The sequence below is a fragment of the Rhincodon typus genome, chromosome 34 (assembly GCF_021869965.1).
Source record: "Rhincodon typus isolate 14 chromosome 34, sRhiTyp1.1, whole genome shotgun sequence".
Classification (NCBI taxonomy): Eukaryota; Metazoa; Chordata; class Chondrichthyes; order Orectolobiformes; family Rhincodontidae; genus Rhincodon; species Rhincodon typus.
In genome coordinates this window covers 24564928-24588617 of record NC_063365.1, presented here as the reverse complement: position 1 = coordinate 24588617, position 23690 = coordinate 24564928, and the positions used below count along the sequence as shown (strand labels likewise).

Below are 23690 nucleotides of genomic sequence, written 5' to 3'. Positions count from 1 at the left end.
ACCATCCGCACACCCAACCACGCCGCCCTCACCCCCATCCCCCACCATCCGCACACCCAACCACGCCGCCCTCACCCCCATCCCCCACCATCCGCACACCCAACCACACCGCCCCCGCCCCCCATTCTTTTCAACTGAAGTGTAATGGGCATGGTCTCTATATTTGCTTTAGGGACATGTCGTATACAAACCTGTGTGACTGGTCAGACATTGCAGGACCATTCTGTACATCCCCCTGTCCGTACTGGTTGTAGGCTGTCGATTGTGCAGCTGTTGAGGGAGGTAATGAGGTTGGGGGTGCACCCGATGCTGTCCTTAATGGTCCTACAAAATATAAGAAAGACACATGAGCATTTTAACTCTCCAAACAATAAGGAACTCTATCATCCATAGAATGCCCTTGCTTATTCATGGATTTTTTGCTGTCAGCAAAATACAAAATATATTTTTTTAATATGTACAAGTAAAACTAGAAGATTCTAAGAAACAATTCTCAACTCAGATCAGGCAAATGTGTGTAAAATAGATAAAAATGACTGAAACCATCGTGCAGGTTGATGCCCATTCAGTGAAATGTGAAGAAGAAATCCAGTCATGCAATGAGCCAATTTCCAAAACACAGAAGAATTAGAAGGACACAAACATTTCAATCTTTCTTGATTTGACTAAAACTTAAAATTATTCATTGCTCCCTCAACTGCTCAGAGGGAATACCCCCATACTGATTGAGTTGATCCTGTCCATAACTGAATTTGTTGGGGAAGCTGTATCTCTGACCTAGCAACAGCAAGTGTACGAGGCAGCAAATAAGATGGTTGTGGTAGGAAAAGGGAACATGCGTAAAAGTCCACTGAACCCATCCTGCCATTCTAGGTCTTGGCTGACCATTATCTTAATGCCGTTTTCCCACACTATTTCCATCTCCCTTCAAGTCATTAGTCTCTAGAAACTAATCAATTTCTGTCTTGGACCTGATGAATGATTGAGCTTTTGACTGCTACAAGGCAGTTCACAGATGTCAGCTTTAGGCGAGGACAGAATTGGACTAGTTGAGGGGAGGCAGCAAGATCAGAGTCAAGTTGACTTGTAGATGACGTACAATCAACTTCGATCGTCAATAAACTGATGCCCAGGTTTTATGTTAGATAGAAAGAATGACAACTGACATAGGGCTGATGGTTTTACAGCATCATGGAAATGGAAATCCAATTAAGTTCACAAGTTTCATTCTCCGAAGATACACTGTACAAAGGGTTTAAGAATCTAAAGCTGATGATGCACTATGAAAAATTAATGATGCTGTAGAAACATTGAGAAACTTCACTCATCTCCTGTTGAAATATTAAACAGTGAAATGCCCAGCACCAATAAACTTAACTAAAACAAAACTGAAACTTGAGAAACTTGTTTCGTTCTCCGATGAGGATGATTCGTAAACTGACAAACTTCTCTTACCAAATGAGGCAATTTTATTTACAGAAATTCTTGTACAGAAGCTCCAATTAGCAAAAATTAGTCTTTCCTTCAAAAGTGGTGAAATATACATACTTCAACTTTGAGACACCTGATTTTCAAATGCAACTCCAAACAAAGGTCAAAGATGGAGAAAAGCATGAAGATATGACTTTCCTTTGGCCCTGCTTGTGAAAGGTTTTGTTCAATGCTACGTACTAAATTAGTTATCCATATGATAAAACCTCCGCACAATTGCTTAATTCAGTTGTCAACAAACTGTGACAGCAACCTTGTAGAGAAAGATGAATTTCTGTAATTAGAGACAAATTCAACTTCAGGAGTGGTCATTGCTTTGAAAATGCTTAAGGTTAGTAAATGCTCATTCAAAATTCACATGGACGAAGTGATATCGGCAGTTGCACTACCTCCTGCTATACTGCAAACAACCCTCAAAGAAAATCGCAGCCCTCTAATCTTTTTATTTAATATTAAATCTAATTCTTAATGTTAACAAGAAAAGCAACACTTCATATTCCATTCTAATAAGGATCATAACTGACAAGCCAAAACAACCAATTGCTCAGTGTCTAGTACTGCAGATCAAAACAAAGCAGCAGCAGGAGATAAAACACACAGTACTGGAAAAACTCAGCAAGTCTGGCAGCATCAGCGGAGACAGAAATAGAGTCAACACTTTACATCCAGCAGTGGAATCCTACTGCACTGTCCTTAAAACAGTGGCAGATGTTTCATTATGTAGTGGACAGGGTATGGAGTAAACTGCATGAGTTAAAGACGCAGTTGTGATGGATAACTACTGTGTAAAAAGTAGTGTTTTGATTTAAATAAGATGACATATAATAAACATTTGTTGGAAAACAAAAAAAGACGGGAAAACAAAAAGACACAAAGTGGAATTAGGGAGGCACACAAAAAGAGAGCTGCCAACACAGGTTTTTGAAAGCATATATATGAAAATGAAAGAACAGTCAAAAGAATGGAGGCAAAAATCAGCGAGCCAAGTATGCCTAAAAAGATCAAATATTTCACAGGGTGGCTCAGTGGTTAACACTGTTGCTTCACAGTGCCAGGAACCCAGGTTCAACCCCAGCTTTGGGCAAGTGACTGTGTGGAGTTTGCATATACTTCCTGTGTCTACGTGTGTTTCCTCTGGGTGCTCCAGTTTTCAAACTACTGTCCAAAGATCCGCAGGTTAGGTGGATTGGCCATGATAAACGCTGGGTTACGGGTTTAGGGTAGGAAGCTGGGTCTGGATGAGATGCTGTTTGAAGGTTTTGCAGACTCGAGGGGCTGAATGGCCTCTTTTTGCATTGTAGGGATTCTATGATTCAAATTCGCAGGGGGACGAAAAATGGGCATACCCAAGGCACCCGGTGCAGTCACCCATGAAGGCAAATATTAAGTTAAGTCGACCATTAAGCACGGAGATGGAATCACTCCTATGGTACTGAAGAAGTTTGGAGGCAACACGTACATGCAATAGAAATTTTGGAAGATCTTAGGGAATGGCAAGCGTGCTACCAAACTGCAAACTAATATATGGTACACAACTAGAATAAAGCTGAAAGGAACATAGGAGGTTATTATAAACTAATTACAACTATTTATAAACTAACACATAAATCCGTTGAGGTCAAAAGATGGGCAGATTGATTTGATGATTTTACCACTTCCTTAGGTTTAACCCTCATAACAATTAACACTAAATAAGGGCATTTTTTAAAACATATTGTACTTGGTTCACAACAACCATAAGTTAGGTTCAACAAATCATTTATTAAGAGAGATTGAAGGGATCCACAACCACTTGCGCAGGCAATCTACCAAACTCCCAAAGTCAATACAAACACGAAACACATTCCAAAATGCCTATTTACACACTGCTGCAATTAGCGGAGGCAGTGACAGTGTGGTCATACAATTGGATTAATAATTCAGAACACCAGGCTAATGCACTGGGGACAGAGATTCGAATCTCACTATGACAGCATTCCTGCTAATTGTTTCTCTTCTGCTCAGACCTCCATGGTCCATGTGTGGCAGCAACTTCTGGAAATGGAAGTTGTGCTGCAAGTGGTGTCAGCATGCCTGCCCTCTGTGGGGACCAGCGATTGGAGCAGCGATGCACACATGCAGCTTAGGAGGGAACAATGCACTATAGTAGATGGTGAAATTTGAATTCAATAAAAATCTGGAATTTTGAAAGAAGTTGGCCTAATGGCTACTACGTAACCACAACAACTTGTCATAAAAACCCAACTGGTTCACTGCTGTCCTTTAGGAATGGAAATCTGCCATCTTTACCTGGTTTGGCCTGTGATTACAAACGCTCTGGGCTATTAGGGATGGGCAAAAAATAAGCACTTAGCCAGGGATGATCACATCCCTCGAACGAATAAAAAAAAAAATTAAAGATGGAATACTTGCCAGAGTAATTATAACCACACTCTGTATTACACTGCAATTATATAAATTTTTTTGATTTTCATTCATTCAGTCAGGAACCTACACCTCAAAACCTTGAATGACGGAGGACGATCGGGAACATGCAGCACTGTACTAAATGTAACTACATATCCAATTCTATCCTTCCACATTTGAAGTAGACCAGAATAGGCAGTTAGAAGAACTAAGCAGCAACATCTCAAGTCTGGGAGGATTACTATCTTGAGTACGATGAGAAGTGAGGGAAAGTCTCTACAGACCCGAGTTCCCTCAGTCCATTATACCTCATTGTAATAATGATGTAATATCTTCCCCTTACACTCTTCCAAAATTCATTTTGTCTTCTGAAAAAGATCTTGAGTCATTTCCAAATGCTATGTTATTTTGGTCGATTCTTTACTCTAGTTTATGCTTCATATTGTGTTGTTCGTCTGCTGTTTTGCCAATCTTCTGTAAAGGTTTATCACCCTCAATAAAATATTATTTTTAAACTTAACCCAAACTACCCAATCTGAAAGCATGATATGTTCTTACTCACTGAAACATTCATGATCCTACAGTATATGCCTTGTAAGCAGTACATTGGTCAAAGTAACTGTGGACTGGGATACTTGGTCAGCCATGGGTTTATAATTTCCAGTTCACAGGAAACATAAGGTTATCCTGAAAAAGAAAGACTTGTGTTTCGGGCAGCATATGCCCACAAACTTGTTTTTTTTTAACCACTGCAAATTTGATGGACCAAACGCCATCTTCCATGCTGCAGAACTCTACGGCTCTGTCTTTTTAAGCAGACAGATTTTGTTCAGCAAACACTACGTGAAAAAATAACATGATCTACACCCACCATCCCTAAACCCAAATACAGTGCGGCACGGTGGCTCAGTTGTTAGCACTGCTGCCTCTCTGCCAAGGTCCCAGGTTTGATTCCAGTCTTGGGCAGCCACCTGTGTAGAGATTGCACATTCTCCCCATGTCTGCGTGGGTTTCCCTCATGGTGCTTCGATTTCTTCCCACAGTCCAGTTATGTGCAGGTTTAGGTGGATTGGTGATGTTAAATTGCCTACAGCGTCCAGGGGTGTGAAGACAAGGTGGGTTAGCCATGGGAAATGTAGGGCTGCAGGGATAGGGGAGAGGGTGGGTTTGGGTGCGATGCCTTTCGGTGGGTCAGTGTTGACTCGATGGGCCGAATGACCTGCTTTCACACTGTATGGATTCTATGAAATTGCTGTGTTACTTTGGTCAATTCTTTACTCTAGTTTATGCTTCATATTGTGTTGTTCGTCTGCTGTTTTGTCAATCTTCTGTAAAGGTTTTAAAATCAAATTTTACTGTAGTACAAAGAGAGATCAGCTTCCACTAAAAAGATTGTTTACATGGAAGAAGACTGATTTGTTTTGTTTGAAGCTTTAACGTGTATTTCATTCCAAATCATTTCATACCTCCTTTTGATATTCACCAATTTGCGCGAGAGCCAGACTTGGTCAAGTATATTGCCAGGCTTTCACGTGCAACTCAGAGTAATGGGATTGTACAGGTCAAGGGGAAATTGAACTATGTAGATGAGAACATAGCAGCGTGAACCAAGATGTTTGGAACAATTGTATTTCGTACTCCTAGATGATTATAATACCCACCTTGTGGAACAGCAGTTGGTTGGTAACCTTGAACAGGTCCATTATATGGTCCATATTGAGAGGTTGGAACACCTGCCGTATGCTGACTGTTGTATCCGAACTGTTGGTACCCTTGGTAACCAGGTTGGGGCTGCCCATAAGATGCCATGTGACCCTGTTGATTCATCCTTATTTAACCAAGTTCATCCCCAAACTGGTCTTACCTGAAATTAAAACAATGATAATATTTGTAAACAGAAGATAAAATTTTCATGTCAAACTTTGGTGGCATCCATTATAATAGCTTCTTACATTCTTAGGCAATGAGGAGTTGAACAGAAGCACTTTAAAATCTGCCCGTGAGAAACTTCAAGGGAACGATAGGCTAAACATCAACAGTAAAAGGCCTTGCACAGCAAAGACAAATCTCAAAAGCAGGCCCTTTGGAATTGAAATAAAATGCTCAAATAATGCACAAAGAAGCAATTTTATCTCTGTACCCAGAAATGTACTTTGTCAGTTCTAACTCTGTTCCGACTTAACTTCCTGCCCTATACCCAACTGTCAAAAAGACCATTCCTTTGCATCCCTCGAACATTGCTGTCTGTTAGGCGAGTTAGTGATAGCCTATCTGACCATCGAAACGAGAGAACAAGCCTTCCCCGCTCCTATGAACTTTACTATCAAGAATTTTTTCATTGCCATTCCTACCTCAAACCTTCACAAGTTACAAATCATTTGCAATCTGCACTATGGGCTCCCACTTCTCTTGTCCTCTGCAAACTCCATACATCAAAACTTCCACTTGTAGATCAGTCGTCTTATTCCAACCCACTATGTTGATATTAAACTTTACGCCCCATAGGCAACATTCAATCTTATAATACTAAGTATTCCTTGTTCTTTTATTGATCACATGAGCAGATGTTCAAACCCAGTCTTCTGTTTTGCCACCTTACTCCCCACATTAAAAGATATTAACTCTTAAGACTATGGGCTTGGGTTAAGTGCTATATTCTTCTCTTAACCAAGATTGCAAAAAACATTTCAGCCACCATCTTATTGCTTTCTGTAGAATCTTTTGTGCAAATTAACGTTGGGTTTCTTACATTATTACAATGGTGACCACACTCCAAGAATGTACTTCACTGGTAACAAAGTTCCGAGAAGCATTCAGGAGTTTGTACAAGTTGCTTTACAACAGCAAAACTGAACTGGAAATGAATCTCACTTTTGCTTTCCATTCAATCTGAGCATCCTGTAATCTGACAGGCTCACCCATCTTCACACCAACTGTAGAGAGTCGCAAAAAAATTTTCAATATAGCTCCAAGTCATTTTTAAAATTAGAATGTGAGAAAACTAGCATATAGGCAGGTTACCCCTTAAACCTTCATTCTTACGTACTTTGTAGCCACAAATGGGCAGCCAGTCTGAATATACAAAATCACAAATTTCAAATAACTAAATTAGTTGCAAGGTAGAATGACAAAAATAAAGTCAGTTACATCAATGCTTAATGTCTTAGGACTGAACCTAAAATAAACATCAATATGAAAATTGTAGCATTTCCATGGATACAAGTTGTTAACAATTGACTGGGTTGTTGGACTGTCTCTAAACCAGCCGCAAAATAAGTTCACTGAAAGGCAATACGACACAAAAATCCTGAGCAAAATTGTTCACCACGACAAAGTCGCTGAAGGCATGTCCAACACTAATTGAGATGAGTGAACTTGGGACAGACTGGGAGTTAGGCCATAAAACACAGAAGCACAAATGGTTCATTCAGATCCAGCAAGTCTGTTCTGCCATTAAATGAGATCATGGTTGCTTTAATAATGGTGGCTTAGTGGTTAGCACTGCTGCCTCACAGCACCAGGAACCCGGGTTCAATTCCAGCCTTGGGTGACTGTGTGTGGAGTTCTCCCCATGTCTGTGTGGTTTTCCTCCAAGTCCTCCAGTTTCCTCCTACAGTTCAGAGATGTGCAGGTTAGGTGGATAGGGCATGCTAAATTGCCCCTAGTGTCTAGGGTGGGAAATGCAGGGATGGGGTAGAGGGTAGGTTTGGGTGGGATGCTCTTCAGAGGGTCAGCGTGGACGCGGTGGGCCAAATGGCTCGCTTCCACAGTATAGGGATTCTACAAAAAAAAAATCAGTTCCACCTTCCTGCCATTTCCCCCAACTCTTAATTTCCTTACATTCAAGTCGGATTGGCTATGCTAAATTGCCCGCAGTGTTGAGGGATGTATAGATTAGGTGGGGAGGTGGGTCTGGGTGGGATGCTCTGAGGGTCGGTTGTGGACTTGTTTGGCCGAAGGGCCTGTTTCCACACTGTAGGGATTCTATAAAAATATGTATCTCAGCCTCAAAAATACTTAACTGCCCAGATCTGATAGCCCTCTTTGGTAAAGAAGTCTACAGATGCACAAGCCTCGTAGAAAAAATGCTCTTAATTCTGATTTCTGTCTTAAATTTAAAGTTAACTAATCCATCTCAGGTACTGCAACCAAACCATTTCAGCTAATGCAGGTTATGTGAGCATCAGGTACTTTCTACAGCATTAACAAAGGTGACTGGGACTTGAAGGCAAATACTCCCAACTACTGAGTTTAGCAATGGAGTAAATACCTCTAGGACAGGAATTGAAATTATCTAGTTTTGCTTCAGATCTAAATCAGTTTAAAAGGTTCTGAAGCACAATGTCAAAAAGAGCCGAGAAGCAGTCTCATTGTCATGCTTAATAATTATCCCTCAGCCAACATCACTCAACAGATTACCTGGTCATTCATCCATAGGTTTTACAGGGAGCTGGCTGTGTACAAATTGGCTGCTATCGTTCCTATATGAAACAGTGGCTACACATCTTAATTGACTGTGATATACTTTGAGGTGTCCCGTGACTGTGAAAGGTGTCATTCAAAATACAAGCTGTGAACAAGAAAGTGAACTGTAGAATAAATGGAGAAGAAAAGAACAGCAGCTTCTCATGTTCTCAACATCACTGATCAAAGGACACCATTTGGATTACATTTACCCTCACACAAACAAGTCAGTCACAATATCTCAGTAACAAAGGTACTTGCCATGTAGAAAAGGAACAAATCCACTGCAACAATGCATCACCCTCCAGGTAAATTCTTGAGCTTGCTCTCCATATGGGAAACCAGCCATCAGCTGGCTCAGGGAACAAGCAAGTGGTCTACAAACATCTAACACCATCTCCAATGTGGTTTACATCAATATTGTTAGTCCACTATTAAAACAAAATGGCCTCACAGCCAAACATTTCAGCTGTAATTATAGCACCACAATTGTGAAACAAGGAATATGCCAGTTCACTGCACAGCAAGAGGCCACTATAATATAGGCTAACATCACTGAGTTTGTAATGTAATAACAGACCCACAACAATGTAGTTGACTCTTAACTGCCCTCTGGGCAATTAGGGATGGATAATAAATGCCAGTCCAGCCAGTGACATCCACATCCCTTGAATTACACACAAACTGAGGAGCTCAGCACAAATACTCTTGAAATTGCTCATACTGTTCTCTTCACATTGCTGTTTATAATTTTTGTAAAAGAACAAGCAGTGCAGCCAACAAACATCCAAGAAGTTTTTAAAAAGGTTTCACTGCATAGCACATTGGCTACCAAAATGTTTAGAAATGGAGTCAGGAGATGGCGATCATAAATTGAGGACTTTGGCTGCCCTGTATTCAAGCAGAGGCAGTGCTCAGAACATGAGTCATTCTCTTACTTTATACCCAAGGCTGACGTGAAACTGATTTCCACCATATGAAAGCAGCAATGGTTACCTGCAAGGCACTCAGCTGTTCACTTAGCAGCATAGATGATCACAAAGTGTTTCCAAAATCCTCAAAGTGTTCTGAGCAAACAATCATCTTTAACTTGGGAGCTAATTAAATGCTCTGTTAAGTGCAGACATGATGGGATAATTGACCTCTATGGCTTCTAAGTCTTGTGAGCAAAAAATTGATTTCACGAGTGAAAGGTCACTTTATGCCCAAAATGCTGCTTAATATCTGACTCTATCCATTAATTTGAAGATGAAATCTATATTCACGACTCAGTATGAGCTCCACAAATTTCAAAAGTTACCAAAATCAGGTACTGCTGTACAATGACAATGATTTCGATCACTTCACGTTCTGAGTAGCAATCTTGCAGATGTTTATGATAAAATAATTTGTCAAATTTCCAGGTTGAATTTTATAAGTTACACAGATAAAAAGAAAACTTTATCAATAATGTTCAGAGTGCACAAGCAACCTTAAACTTTTGGCATTACTGCAAGTACATACCAAAGCGAAACTGAACCATAATGTTCAATAGAAACAAACAAGTCAAACTTGTAGCATAATTAAGGATGTTGAAAGTTTGTGATTAGTTGATCAGTGAATTGCAAGCTTCAGAATAACCCTTGTCCTGTGGCGCAGTAAAAGGAGAAAGAACTTGATAACATTATCTAAGATTTAGTCATCAGTTTGAGGATGTCAGAATTTAAGTTAATCCTATCATACTTTCTAAGTTAGATTGGTTTTAATAGATTCACTGCCCAAATGCCGAAACCAGAAACAAATCTTCACCTCAGCTACAAAGACTGGTGTAGGGAGATACTTGGATATTCAACCCATGGATCCTGACAATGTCCATAAACCATCACTGGCCTTTTCAACATGCATACAGCCACAATATAATAGCAATAATTCTGTGATACAGTCTTAGGTTCAAAACCTCAAAATACATAATTCTAGCTTTCATGAATTTAATTTTTTTTTTTAAAATGACTGACGACCACCTTTTGCAGACATGCAGCCGAGATGAGGTTCAGAATTTGATCCCTGTTTGAATAACATTCAAAAATGCTGCAACAAATAAAGAACAATTACTTCTCATTTTTTGCACGCTTAGTTTAGAAAACATTCAATGTTAATAATAAATCATGAAGCTGATCTACAAAGGTTGTAGAGAGAAGCTAGTGATTGTGGTCATTATATGCTGCTAGAAGCCAGACTTGAACTTCATGTGCTTACCAATAACTGTGCAATATAGTGTCAGCAACAATGCCCCACCCCTCATCAGCATACTCTTACGCAATTGCAGAAGGTGCAACACTTGCCCATTTAAGCGCTCCCTCCTCACCATCCCAGGCTCCAAACACACCTTCCGGGTGAAGCAGCGATTTACTTGCACTTCACTCAAATCCAGTCTATTGTATTTGCTGTTCACAATGTAGTCTCATATACATTGTGCAGATGAAACACGGAATGGACAACTGCTTTGGGGAACACCTTTGTTCAATTCACAAAAATGACCCTGAGCTTCCAGTTGCCTACTACTTCAACAGACTATATTCCTTGGCCAACGTTTACATCTCAGTGAGGCTCAGCACAAGCTGGAAGATCAGCATCTCATTTTCCACCTGGGGATCCTGAAGCCTTCAGGACTCAATATCAAGTTCAATAATTTTAGAACCTCAACACCTTTATCCATGTCCTTTATCCACCCCACACTCCAGGCCAAGGCCCTGTCATGACATGGGCTGCTTTCAGCACAGCCAACCCATTGTCACCATTATCAGCTTTTCTTTATACCTGGCATACTGTCACCTATTGCTTTCATCTCTCTCTTTGAGGGTTCCATCTCTGCCTTTCTGCTCACCACCCACCCAGCATGCAGACCACTTTTTCCCAGCTGCTCTCCGTTCTGAAGTGTCACTGGGCATCAAAACTCTGCTTTTTCTTCTCAGACGCTGCCAGAATTAGAGTTTCTTCAGTAACTTTAGTTTTTGTTTCACATTTTCAGAACAACTGCTCTTTGCTTTATTTATCCAGATTGATATGCTGATTAGAAATTCAACTTCACTGAAATTAAATAGAGGGCTAAAAACGTATTACTATTTTCAAACCTGTCATTCTCAACACCTTGCTGAGACTTGGCAGACTAACAGTCAATCCAACATCAGCAGAGATGCTTTTGACGTTGCCTACAAGTGTGAACACCATACACCTTCTTCAAGTGAAGCAGGCCCATCCCCAGGCCCCTCAATCACAAACCTCCCAGATTTGCTGTCAACAGAATCCAAAGCAGGTCACCTAGTCCCCTTCATTCATCATCTTACCCCAAATTGTTTTGACTTGGGACTGTTTTCAATCTTATGACACCTCATATTTAACAAGGTTTCTCACTCCGTAGCAGTCAATGCAGCAAGTTAAAGACATGATTGCTTGGTCCACTGTACATATAAAAATGGACAATATATGCTATGTGAAGACTTGGAGGTTCATCCATCACAAACAGACTTCCTGTTTTACATGCCGAGAGAGAATCTAACTAAAATTATCATTCATTAATTACCTCATCAATGCTCAGATTACTGTTTTCAGGATAAGGGTAGTGGAAAGTTGTTTGTGTTTGAAACATGCAAAGATAAACAAGGTATTATTTCAAGGTTTTCTACATCATCACACAAGCATCCACAATTTTACTGAATCCTATTAGTAAGGATACCGCTCACTGTTATTCTGCAATTATATTTTTAAAATCCAAGATTCTACCAGATGCTAAAGCACCTGTTACTGCAATAGCAGAACAGAGTCTCAGCCAGCTTGCTAACTGAAAATCTACGCTCTAGTGATGTTACACGTTGTGCTCCAGTTTTTTAGTGCTTCTCATTCAATTTTCCTGTACTAGTCCTATTCTACAACAGTGCCGCAAGACCATGACTGCAAATTCCCATCTACACCACTTTTGGCAAGGTCAAAAATTAGGCCATCTTTTCATCAGGAAGACAGCAGACTGGCCATTTGTCAGTAATGGATAGAGTTATGTCCACAGGGAACACACCACTGACTAAACTGAAGCATATAGATTGAACTTTCGCAGACTATCATACACCTCCAGGAAATAGTTGAAACTTACCTTGCTATTCAACTTTTGCCTACAGTGCACTGTTTCCAGCAGGTTTTAAAAGACTCAATGACAGGAAACTAAAAACAGGAAAGGTATCAACTACTTAAGAAAAAACAAGAAACATGTTATCCAGTTTTCCTGAAGGAATCAACTACTTTTGTTAAGGAAACAAGAAATTTAAATTGAAATAAGAACACATTTCACAGTTCAAGGCATGAGGGAGACAGAAAAGATCACAATTCTGAGCTAAGCAATTCAACACACAGTCGACAGGCAAAACAAAACAGAATTACATTTGATATGACTCTCACAATTGAGCCAAGGCACTCAGACACAACTGTGCAGCAGGATGGGTCACAGAGCGATGTCTACACAGCGAGGGAGTCTTTCAGGCTTTAGATCAGCCATCATTTCTCATCACAGGACCTCAGTTGCGACTTAGGGCATCCCATGGTGGTGAAGGGCTATAAAGAAATGCAAAATTGCATTTCACTTCGTTATTTTGCAATGACTAACTCTTACCAGGGACTGGAAAAATTTAGCCTCAACTGTTTCCATACTTGTAACAGCAGAGTTTGTATTAAGAACACCAAAACAGACTCCAAGGACAGCTGTAATGTCATGGACAAGTTAATGTGACTACCTCTAAGAACAACCTTATATAAATAGATAATAAAATAAGAAAAAAACACATTACATCTGTAAGAATTTCTCACAAAAGGAATATTGAGTTTATTTTGGAGAACAAAACTTATTCAAAATTATTTTGTTGCGTTTAATGGCCATTAACTTTCTGGATGTCTCAACTGAACAGAAACAGAATAGGACTAGCCATACAAATACTGTGGCTACATGAGCAGGTATGCTCAGAATCTTGCAACAAGTAACTGACCTCTTGACACCCAAAGCCTGTCCACCATCAACCAGTTACAATCAGGAGTAATACTTCCCACACCTGGATAACTGAAACTCCAAAAACACTCAAGAAGCTCGGCACTATCCAGGACAAAGCAGCCAGCACAGTAGTAGCAGTGTGTTTTTGTTTTATTCATTTTGTGGCATGTGGGCATTGCTGGCTGACCAGCATTTATTGCCCGTTCCTTGTTCTCCTCAAAGTGGTGGTGTTGGTGAACTGCCTTCTTGAACCGCTGCAGTCCACTTATGGTGTACCATCTCTAAGATGTGCTGCAGTACCTTACCAAGGCTCCTTAGATAGCATTTTCCATATTCTTGACCAGTAGCATATAGAAGGTTAAGAGGAACACCATCACATGCAGGTCCCTTCGAAGCTGCAAACCATCATAACTTGTAAACATTTCACTATTCGTTAAGTGTCACTGGGTCAAAAATCCTGAAACATTTTCTGTAATGGTTTTGTGGGTGTAATGACTCTAAATGAAGTGCAGCAGTTCAAGAAGGTTGTTCATCCTCTGAAGGGCAACTAAGGATGGGCAATAAATGCTGACCCAGTCGGTGAAGCCAATATCTCATGAATAAGTAAAGAAATGAAAAGCAGAGATTACCAAAATCAGCTCATTACCTCAACATCCAAATGAAACAGTGGCTTAATAACACTTGTTGCCTAGAATACAACTTCATAGATAGAACAATATTGGCCTCAACTTACAGTGAGAATGCTGGCAGAACTGTCAACATTCACTGTCATTTCTTCACTGAAACTAAGAGCAACTTAAAGCATTTACACAATAACATAGAACATAGAAATTGAATGTTTCTGATAATGAACCAATGCTATTTTTGTTTCCCAGACTGCAATTAATTAATCATTGAACTGATGAGAACTTCCATCCTTACACTCTTAGGCCTAGCTATAAAAACTTTCAACACGTATTTTATTAAATGAAGTGCGAATTGATGTATTTGGGTTTTAAATGATGTATTAAGCACATAATTGCTCTTAAATACCCTCACTGGTCTTGAACAACTAATGACCTGATGTTGGAATAATATCTCCCTTAAAATAAGAAGTCACAATTTTAGCTTTTATCAAAGGTTTATATTTTAGCTTTTACCTTTACTCCTAATGTGCTCCAGTAATTTATTCAGCACTTCCAATAAAACTTTATCAAAATTGAAAAATCTTGCGCTTTGAACTCTATTTGATACCTGGCAGGATATCCCAATATGACTGGATCTGCTTGATGACATCATTGTTGCTGACTGTTAGGAGAGCCCTGACTTTTAACAGGTTTATAATATCCTTGAGAAAGGGGAAAACTCATGATCTCTGCCTGTGTGACCAGCAAAGTTACTTTAAATTGACAGTCATTCCTCTCAAAACAGTTGCCAGATTTACAGATTGCACAACTGTGCTGACAAGATTACCTCCACTCCCCACTCCACACTCAGAAGTTTTCATTTTAGCAAAGTCAATTCTAGAAATTCATCCATTTGTGCCCAAACAATATTTTCCCAAACTCACTACTTCAAAGCAGTCTGCAGCGCTTATAAGAAAACAAAGACCAGATTTCTAGACAATATATTAAAAAGAAAGAACACTGCAGTGAATTTGGAAGCAAGATGTTAAAAAATGAAATTGCAACAGTAGTCATCACCTACCGTTCACTAATAATTTAGAATACTGCACAACTGTAGCTGATGGTTAATATCTGAAAGTTAACATCTGAAACTGGAATAGGAGACGACCATTCAGCCCTGACTGTTATTTAATCAGATTCTTGTAGCCCTACCTCAACTTGAATCATTCCCCTCAGTTTCACATCAACTGGTACAAAACATTCAATTGTGCCAACATTCAAAGCCCTAAAGAGAATTCAAAATGTTTGCTGGGTCAGAAAGTATTTCGATTCCCATGTTAAATGACTTTGCTCTAAACTCGTCCCCTTGAGCCCCCGCCAGAGGGAATGATTTTCCAGTAACAAGCACTAAATATTTTAAAACCCCTCAATCAGATCACCTCTCAGTCTCAAACTCAAGGTAATGTCAAAGTTTATTTAATGTGTCTCTATGATTGAATTCTATGCCCTGATAACAGGGGAAATAGTGCGTGTGGCAAAAATAATAAAATAAATAATAAAATAATAAATGCCAAAACCACACCAGCACACAGCAATGCATTGCGAAGAGAAAGTAATGACAGCTCAATGAAAAGTAAAAACGAAGACAATGAGAGTATTAGAGGGAACAAGCTGGAGGGTACAACATGGAGAAAATACTTAAGTATGACTGGTATTGTGTGATAAGACTGCTTTGTATCATACTGTTGCCAAAGATACCAATCAGAAACAAAACCACAGCAAGACCACGGATATAAAGTTCAGCTTCTTTTAATAACCTCTCTATCGTGCAATTACTAATTTAGCACACTGATTAATTGTTATCTCAATAAAATGACTTAAAATCACCTCAATCTGGACTACAACAGTTTAAGGTAGTAGTTCACCGCTACTTTCAATGGTGATTACAGATGGGCAATAAATACTGGACCAGCAAGCAATCCCCACATCCCGTGATAGAATATTAAAATTTGACCTTCGGCCAGTGAATTCAGTGAGACTCAGGCTCATGTCTTACATCCTTTCACGCTCTACTGATATACATTCCTGACGATCACTTCAATAAGCAGAGTGCATGGGCTCTTCTATATGATCAGAAAGTGGCAGAAAGTAGTGATTCCTTTCACAATGAATGCCTTAAATCTTACACAAGTTAAAAGTAAGCAATTTTTAAATAAAGCCTTCTTTGATACATTGATTCAAATTAATTACAATTGGCTAGTGAAAACAGTACAAAGATGACAAAGTGATTCAAATTCTGGCTGAAAGGGGGTGTTAAGGCAGCAAAGCCACAGACAATTTTACTATTGTTGGTATTCCAAAACAAACTTTGGGTTAAAATCATAAAACATTAACAATTTGCACTTCACTTGAGGGGAATGTAAACTTGGAAGGAGTTTTAGGAAAAGGTGGCTAAATCGGTGACTTCTGGAAAGGCTTTGAAGGTGTTGGATAAACATATGGATGATAATGGAATAGATTAGGTTAGATGGGCTTCAGATTGGTTTCACAGGTCGGCGCAACATCGAGGGTCGAAGGGCCTGTACTGCACTGTAATGTTCTATGTTCTATGTATACAGAAATGTGGCAGGATTTCAGGAGAGAATTGCAGACAGCAGGAAGTGACAATTGGAGGCACTGCTGCCAATGGTCCGAAAAGAACAAAGAATCAGCAAGATGTAGAGTGGTAGAGATCGGATAGTTGGGGCGCAATGTGTCCCGCAAAAGATGAGAAGTTAGATATTTTAAAAAAGAAAATCACAATGCTACAGTACCAAGATCAAATGGCGGTCACAAAAACAATGTGGCGGCACTTCAATAGGTGAAAAAATGTGGAAGAAATTGGAGGGAAGCCGAGTGGAGCATACTTGTGCGGAGACTGTTGTAGAATTTGACTGGCTATTACCAAAGATATACCCAGGTAAGTCAGAAAGAGACAATGCATGCAACAGTTGGCTCTCTCTGTAGGTGAGCTTGGAGGTGGAATGGCATTTAGTTAGGCTGGTGGTGTCATAACTGAACCTGTCCATCTTTGTAAAAACCAAAAGACCCAAAACATTAACTCTGATTTTTCTTCACAGATGCTGCCAGACCTGCTGAGCTTTTCCAGCAACTTCTGTTTTTGCTCTTGCCATCTTCGTCACCACCGGAATCATATTCTGGGTGGAAACGCCCGGGGCTGACCTTCCTGTCCCATTGCCAACTGAGGCATTTAAGTTGGATCAACAACCACTTAAGACCCCATCCGTTCTCACCAGGATTAAGTGACTGGCAGACACGGATATGCCATGTGATACACACAGTCGCCACATCTCTAAATTAAGCTTAGTCACCTTAGGTGGTGTTCCTTTGATTATTTACCTGTCGCCTGGGTTGTTGCACGATCCTGGGACTCCAGTGGACACTTTTCCTGTACTAGCTACATCCTTCCTATAGCATTGCTGACCTCTGATTGACTGGCTGCTGTCAGTTGGTGAGACATCTGCTTCTGGGGTCTCTATTCCACCAGAAGGCTCACTACTTGCCTCACCACTGCCTGATTGGCATGTGGTTTGGTGGGTCTTCCTGGGAAGAGCCAGCATAGGTCTATCATTGGTTCATCACCCAGGCGATCTGAATGTGAGGTTTCAAGGTTAGCTTATTGCTCATAGGCACCAGTGAAGAAAGACAACACAGTATGGAGCTGGAGGAATACAGCAGGCCAGGCAGCAGAGGAGGAAAGCTGACATTTCGGGTCAGGACCCCTCTTCAGTTGATGCCTGGCCTACTGTGATCCTCCAGCTCCATACTGTGTTGTCTCGGACTCCAGTATCTGCAGCTCTTGCTATCTCTGGGTGAAGGAAGACAGCTGTTTTAATGCAACAAAGTATGATATTCAAGAATTCGCTGCCTCAAAGGGCAGTGGAAGCAGATTCAGTACAAACTTTCATTAGGGATTTGGATAAATATTTGAAAGGGAATCATGTGCAAGTCAAAGGCGGTGGTGGGGGGGGGGAACGACAAGAGATTAAATTCATTGTTCTCATTCACAACCTCAGATCAGGCAACAAATCACTTCAAAACCTCAGTTACTGTCAGAAATATTAACCATTAAGAAAGTTCCTAACTATGATTTACGTTGTGGTAAGATGGATAACAACTTTCACTTAGTGGAAGATTCCCTATGCGTTCCCTACCCAGTGACTTGAAACGACAGGTATTGTGCTGGAATTTAAACATTCAGAAAATCCTCACAAACTGACGGATGAGAGTAATGGACAATGATCAAACAGCCATAGATTTATATAGACTATGCTATCAATACCCCGAGCACGTCCAGTTTAGCTGGAAAGTCACACCTGGCCTAAATACATGGAGACTGTGCAACTGGCAAAACTTGGCTGCAATACAATTCAATGAACCAGCCTGCCAGAAGAATTCACTAATTCACCAGTCAAACTATGTGACAAGCCTAAACTCTCAATATGGTAAAGAGAATATTAGTGCATCAAGCTGTCACTAGTGTTTTGTTAGAGCTGATCATCGACTATCCATTCAAGTGAGTGAAAATCTTGGTGCAGTTTTACAGAAAACCAATCAGGAACAAAAGAAAGCACCTTTCTTTTCAGAAATAAAGTGTAATAAGAACTGTGGGTGTGGGTCAGTGGGTAGCTCTCTCACCAGAGTCAGAAGGTTGTGGGTTCAGTCCCACTCCAGTCACTTGAGCACGAAATGCAGGCTGACATTCCACCAGTGCTTCGGAAGTGCTGCACTGTTGATGGTGCTATCTTTCTGGTGAATTGCTAAGACAGGACCCAAGTATTCTTTCAGGTGGACTTAAAATGTTCCATGAAACTTAAGAGCAGAGTTTCTCACTAGAATCCCAGTCAAATTCATCTTTCAAATAGCATTACTAAGACAGCATTTCCTATATTTTAAAGCATTTGAAAAGTTTTCACTTGAGACAACCTGGGAGAATGACACAAGCTATATAAATGGAAATCTGTGTTCCAATCACTAGAATGGAATTTGAACATAAACCTTCTGGCTCAAACCTAGACAGATCGATCTCCACACACCGCCTTTTGGTTGAAACATGAATATCAAGGAAACTGCACATTCAATGGTCAAGGGTTTAGACTGAGTATTTGAGGGTGCAAAGGGCATTTGAGGGGAAGATATCTGAGGGGTAATGTAGTCATGAGGATTAGAGGGTTGGTTGTTGTGGGTACAAAATTTCATTCATTGAGTTTGGGGATATGGGAGGAGTGAAGGATTGTAGATCAGAGGCAGCATCAGAGGAATAGGAAAGTTGATGTTTTGGGTCAGAACCCTTCTCACAATCCTCGGAAGGAACCTTGCCTATTTACCCTATCCATGCTCCTCAAGATTTTATAAACTTCTATCAGGTCACACCTCAGCCTCTGATGCTCCAAGGAGAATAGCCCCAGCCGATACAGCCCCTCCCTATAGTTCAAACCCTCCAACCCTGGCAACATCTTTGTAAATTTTTTCTGAACCTTTGCTAATTTCATAACATCCTCCCTACAGGATGGAGACCAGATTTACATGCAATACTCCAAAATGGCCAAACCAATGTCCTGTACAGCCACAACATGACCTCTCACTTTTATACTCAATGCACTGACTAATAAAGACAAGCACACTCAGCACCTTCTTCAATATCCTATCTAACTGCAACTCCACTTTCAAGGAACAATGAACCTACACTTCAAGGTTTCTTTGTTCAGCAACACACCCCAGGACCTTCCATAAAGCACCTAAGTCGTGCCCTGATCTGCCTTTCCAAAACGTAGCACCTCACATTTATCTAAACTAAACTCCAACTGCCACACCTCAGCCCATTGGCCCATCTGTTACTGGTATTTGGGGTCAGTTATGTTCTGTGGCATTACAGGCATGTTTGAGAGCACAATTGAAGTCTGAGGAGTACGTGGGGTTACAGGGATCTTTGGAAAAGCTATTGGGATTGGGGTAATTGTTTTTTTCAGGAACTACAGCATTGCTTTAGGGATGATTGGTGTTTTCTTGGAGTGTTTTGTGGGTATTGGGTTTTTAAAGGGGTTCTTGGGGGCAACTGCGGTTTCTGTTGGTTAATGCAGTGTATCGGGGTTATTTTGGCTAAGTATTGGGATTTTAAAAGGGGTTATTGGGGTGAACAGGGTTGTTAAGGAGTTATTGGGTCTTTAAGGGATTACGGTGTTTGAGGAAAGGGAACAGGGTCACAGGAACAGACGCACCGCTGCCTGCGAGTGAAGGGGCGGCGGAGGCGGCGCCGGAACCGACAGCTCGGCCTTTCCGCCAGGGCCCAGGATGAGAGGGAGAAGGAAAGGCCGGGGCCCGGAGCTGTGATGAGCCGGGTCCCCTCCTCACAGGCCCGGCGCCCCCTGGGTGGGTGGGTGGGTGGGTCGGCCGGCCAATGACTGACTCACCGCCTGCAGCCCCGGCCCTCGGTGTCGGTGTGTCTCTCAATCTCGGAGCCGCTCCCGGTATCTCAGAGTCTCCGGCGCTGCCACGTCCTCGGTCACGGCCTCACGCCCTCAACGTAATGACGCAATGGCCCCTCGCCTGGGACCCGGATGTCGCGGTGGCGGTGGCGCAGGCGCAGTGTAGCCCACCTCCCCCAGGGAAAGGGGTCAATGTCTGGATCTGTGTGACCCCAGAGAAATGTGGAGACTGCATCACTGAGGGTATTTAAACAGGAGATACAATGACTTTTAGACTTGAGGGCTGTTGTGAGCTGGTACCAAACAGGACCTGGGGCAGATCAGCCATGATCTTACAGAATGCTTGGTCAACTTTGAAGGATCTTACGGCCTCCTCCTGCTCTTATTTCTAACGTACTACCTCAGGTCTAACAAGTGACTTCTGTAAATTCAGTATCATCTCTCTGGTTTTTTTCCTCTGCGTCCTATAAGTAAAGCCTAGGACAGCATATGCTTTGCTGCTCTTTCCACCTGCCCTGCCAGTGATTTGTGCACAGACCCATCCAGGCCCCTTTGCTGCTCCTGTACCATTTTTAGAATTGTGCCCCTGATGTTATATTGTCTGTCCCTACTAAAATGTATCGCCCCACACTTCACATAATGAGTGACTAGGATCTACGCTGCACTGCCTGACCATAGAGTCTAGAGATGTTCAGCATGGAAACAGACCCTTTAGTCCAACGTGTCCATGTTGACCAGATATCTTAAATTAATCTAGTCCCACTTGGCAGCATTTGACCCATATCCCTCTAAACCTTTCCTATTCATATACCCATCCAGATGCCTTTTAAATGTTGTAATTGTACCTGCCTCCACAATTTCCTCTGGCAGCTCATTCCATACATGCACCACCCTCTGTGTGAAAAAGTCGCCCTTTAGGTCCCTATTAAATCTTTTCTCTCTCACCTTAAACCTATGCCCTCTAGTTCTGGGATCCCCTACCCTGGGGATATGTGGTAAAGCAGGTTTAATCAAGGCATTCAAAAGGGAATTAGGTGGCTATCTGGACAGGAATAATGTGCATGGTTCCAGGGAGAAGATAGGAGAATGAAAATTGATGAATTATTTATTTGGAGAGCTAGTGTGGACACAAAGGGCTGAACCTTCTTTGCATTGTCAATTGTGTGATGGGTACACAGGATCTTGCTATCCGGGAGAGACTTATAATTCATTCTTTCAAAGGGTGATTCACTTAGTCCCACTAAGGGATATGGGCCAAAGGAAAGTATATAGAGTTAGGCCACAGATCAGCCATGATCTCACTGAATGGCAGAACAGGCTTGAGGGGCTGAACGGCCTACTCCTGTTCCTATGTTCTATCGTGGTTCTTCAGTCTAAAAAGTATACATTTCACATTAGATTAAACACAATTGGTATTGTTAGAAAAACAGGCCATCTGGAAAAGCCACAGATAATTTACGTGCGTTCGACCATTTTGGAAGGGTTAACCAGGGCTTATGTCCAATATGCTTTCATGTTAAATTAAAATAAATATCATTATTCCTGAGTTCAGCTTATGAAATTGAAAGGATTGCTGGCTTCAAGCCACAAGTGGTGGTACTGAGTCAGAAGACTGAAGGTTCAAGTCTACTGAATTCAGGTCCCATTCTGGGAGCACATAAACAAGGCTGGCAATTTAGGACAGTAATGTGGGAATGCTGCATCATCCTTCAATTTAGCTGCAGATATGTATAGATTCCAACCTATTGAAAATGAAAAGAGAAATGAATCCTTGACATTTGCTTCCCCCTCATACCTTTACATTCATATTGTCTTTTTTCTCCCCCTTTTATTCATTCATGGGATGAGGGTATCAGTGGTTAGGTCAACACTTATTGCCCATGGGACAACTGAGTCAATCACATTGCTGTGGATCTGGAGTCACATGTAGGCCAGACCAGGTAAGTACAACAGATTCCTTCCCTAAAGGACATTAGGGAACCAGATGGGGTTTTTCCCCTAACAATCAGCATGGTCATCATTGGACTCTTAATTCCAAATTTTTTTTTCTTGAATTCCAATTTCACCATCTGCCACGGTGGGATTTGAACCCAGGTGCACCAGAACATTAACTGGATCTCTAGATTAATAGTCCAGTGATAATACCACTTGGCCATCATCTCCCTCTGTAATAGCCTTCCCTTCTGCTTAAAAGTAGAACTTGCATTTGTATAGTGCCTTTTCACTTCATTCATGGAATAAGGAGGTTGCTAGTAAGGCCAGCATTTAGTGTCTGTTCCTAATTATCATCTTGAACCAACACTGTAAGTGCTGTTAGGGAGCAGTTCCAATTTTTGACACAACAACAGTAAAGAAACAGCAATATAGTTCCAGTTCAGGGTAATGAGTGGCCTGGAGGGGTGGTGTTTCCAAGCACCCTCTGCCCTTGTCCTTCCAGATGGTAGAGGTCATAGGTTTGGGAGCTGCTGTCTTTTAACAACCTCAGCACATCCACACAAAGTGTCATCACTGTTCCAGTTTAATGTGTCATCAGAATGACAACACTACCAACAACTCCCGCAATATTACACGAGTCAGCCAAGATTATACGCTCAAATCTCTGGTTTGAATCAATCAATTGTTTTTTTTTATGAATAATGAGATAACAGAGGCATTCATTGTGTTACTTTGCCTATGGTTAGTTTGTACTCTCGTTATGGAAATTTCAGATGTCATTTGAGACAAGAAAGGTCAATCTGTTAGAGGAAAGAGTCAGTCGGTGGGTTAAGCAGCATGTCTCTCTGATAGTACTCTAACTGACAGCAGTGATAGTGGCTAATCGCTCACAGGACACACTATGCACAGATAGGGAGACTCATTTGGAAAATAGTTTACTGGCATTAGACTGACATGTTACAGGGCTTTGTGCACATTTAGTCTTGCCTCACTCCAGAGAGAAGCAGTGAGATAATGTACTCTTGCTACATTTGTGTTTAAACCCATGTGGAGTACATGCTCAATGTGTTATCAAAATGAGTTTGAAAACTGTTGCAACCATGGCTGGTGCCAAATGTAACATATCTTTTAAATGCAACTTTTTTGTTCGATGTGCCTTGTTTTTGTAGGTCTTATAAATCCCTGATGTTGATTTAACTGTGTAGACTGCATTCCCACCCGGACACTTTTGTGACTGCAAGGTTATTACAATAGGAGAAGTAGGCCGTTCAGCCCATTAAGCCTGTTTCGGCATTC

The 23690-nt window shown here is 41.1% G+C and overlaps 1 protein-coding gene across 1 annotated transcript in view; it reads right to left on the bottom strand.

The window, feature by feature from the left end:
* Positions 1-20572, bottom strand: part of sec24c (SEC24 homolog C, COPII coat complex component) — a 67685-nt gene extending 47113 nt beyond the window's left edge. Inside the window, exons 1-3 of the mRNA XM_048616282.1 lie at positions 20445-20572; positions 5559-5761; positions 192-324 (exon numbers count right to left, since the gene is read on the bottom strand). Coding sequence (XP_048472239.1) covers positions 192-324; positions 5559-5724 — 299 coding nt within the window. The 5' untranslated portion in view covers positions 5725-5761; positions 20445-20572. The remainder of the gene's footprint in view (positions 1-191; positions 325-5558; positions 5762-20444) is intronic.
* Between the last annotated feature and the right edge of the window lie 3118 nt (positions 20573-23690).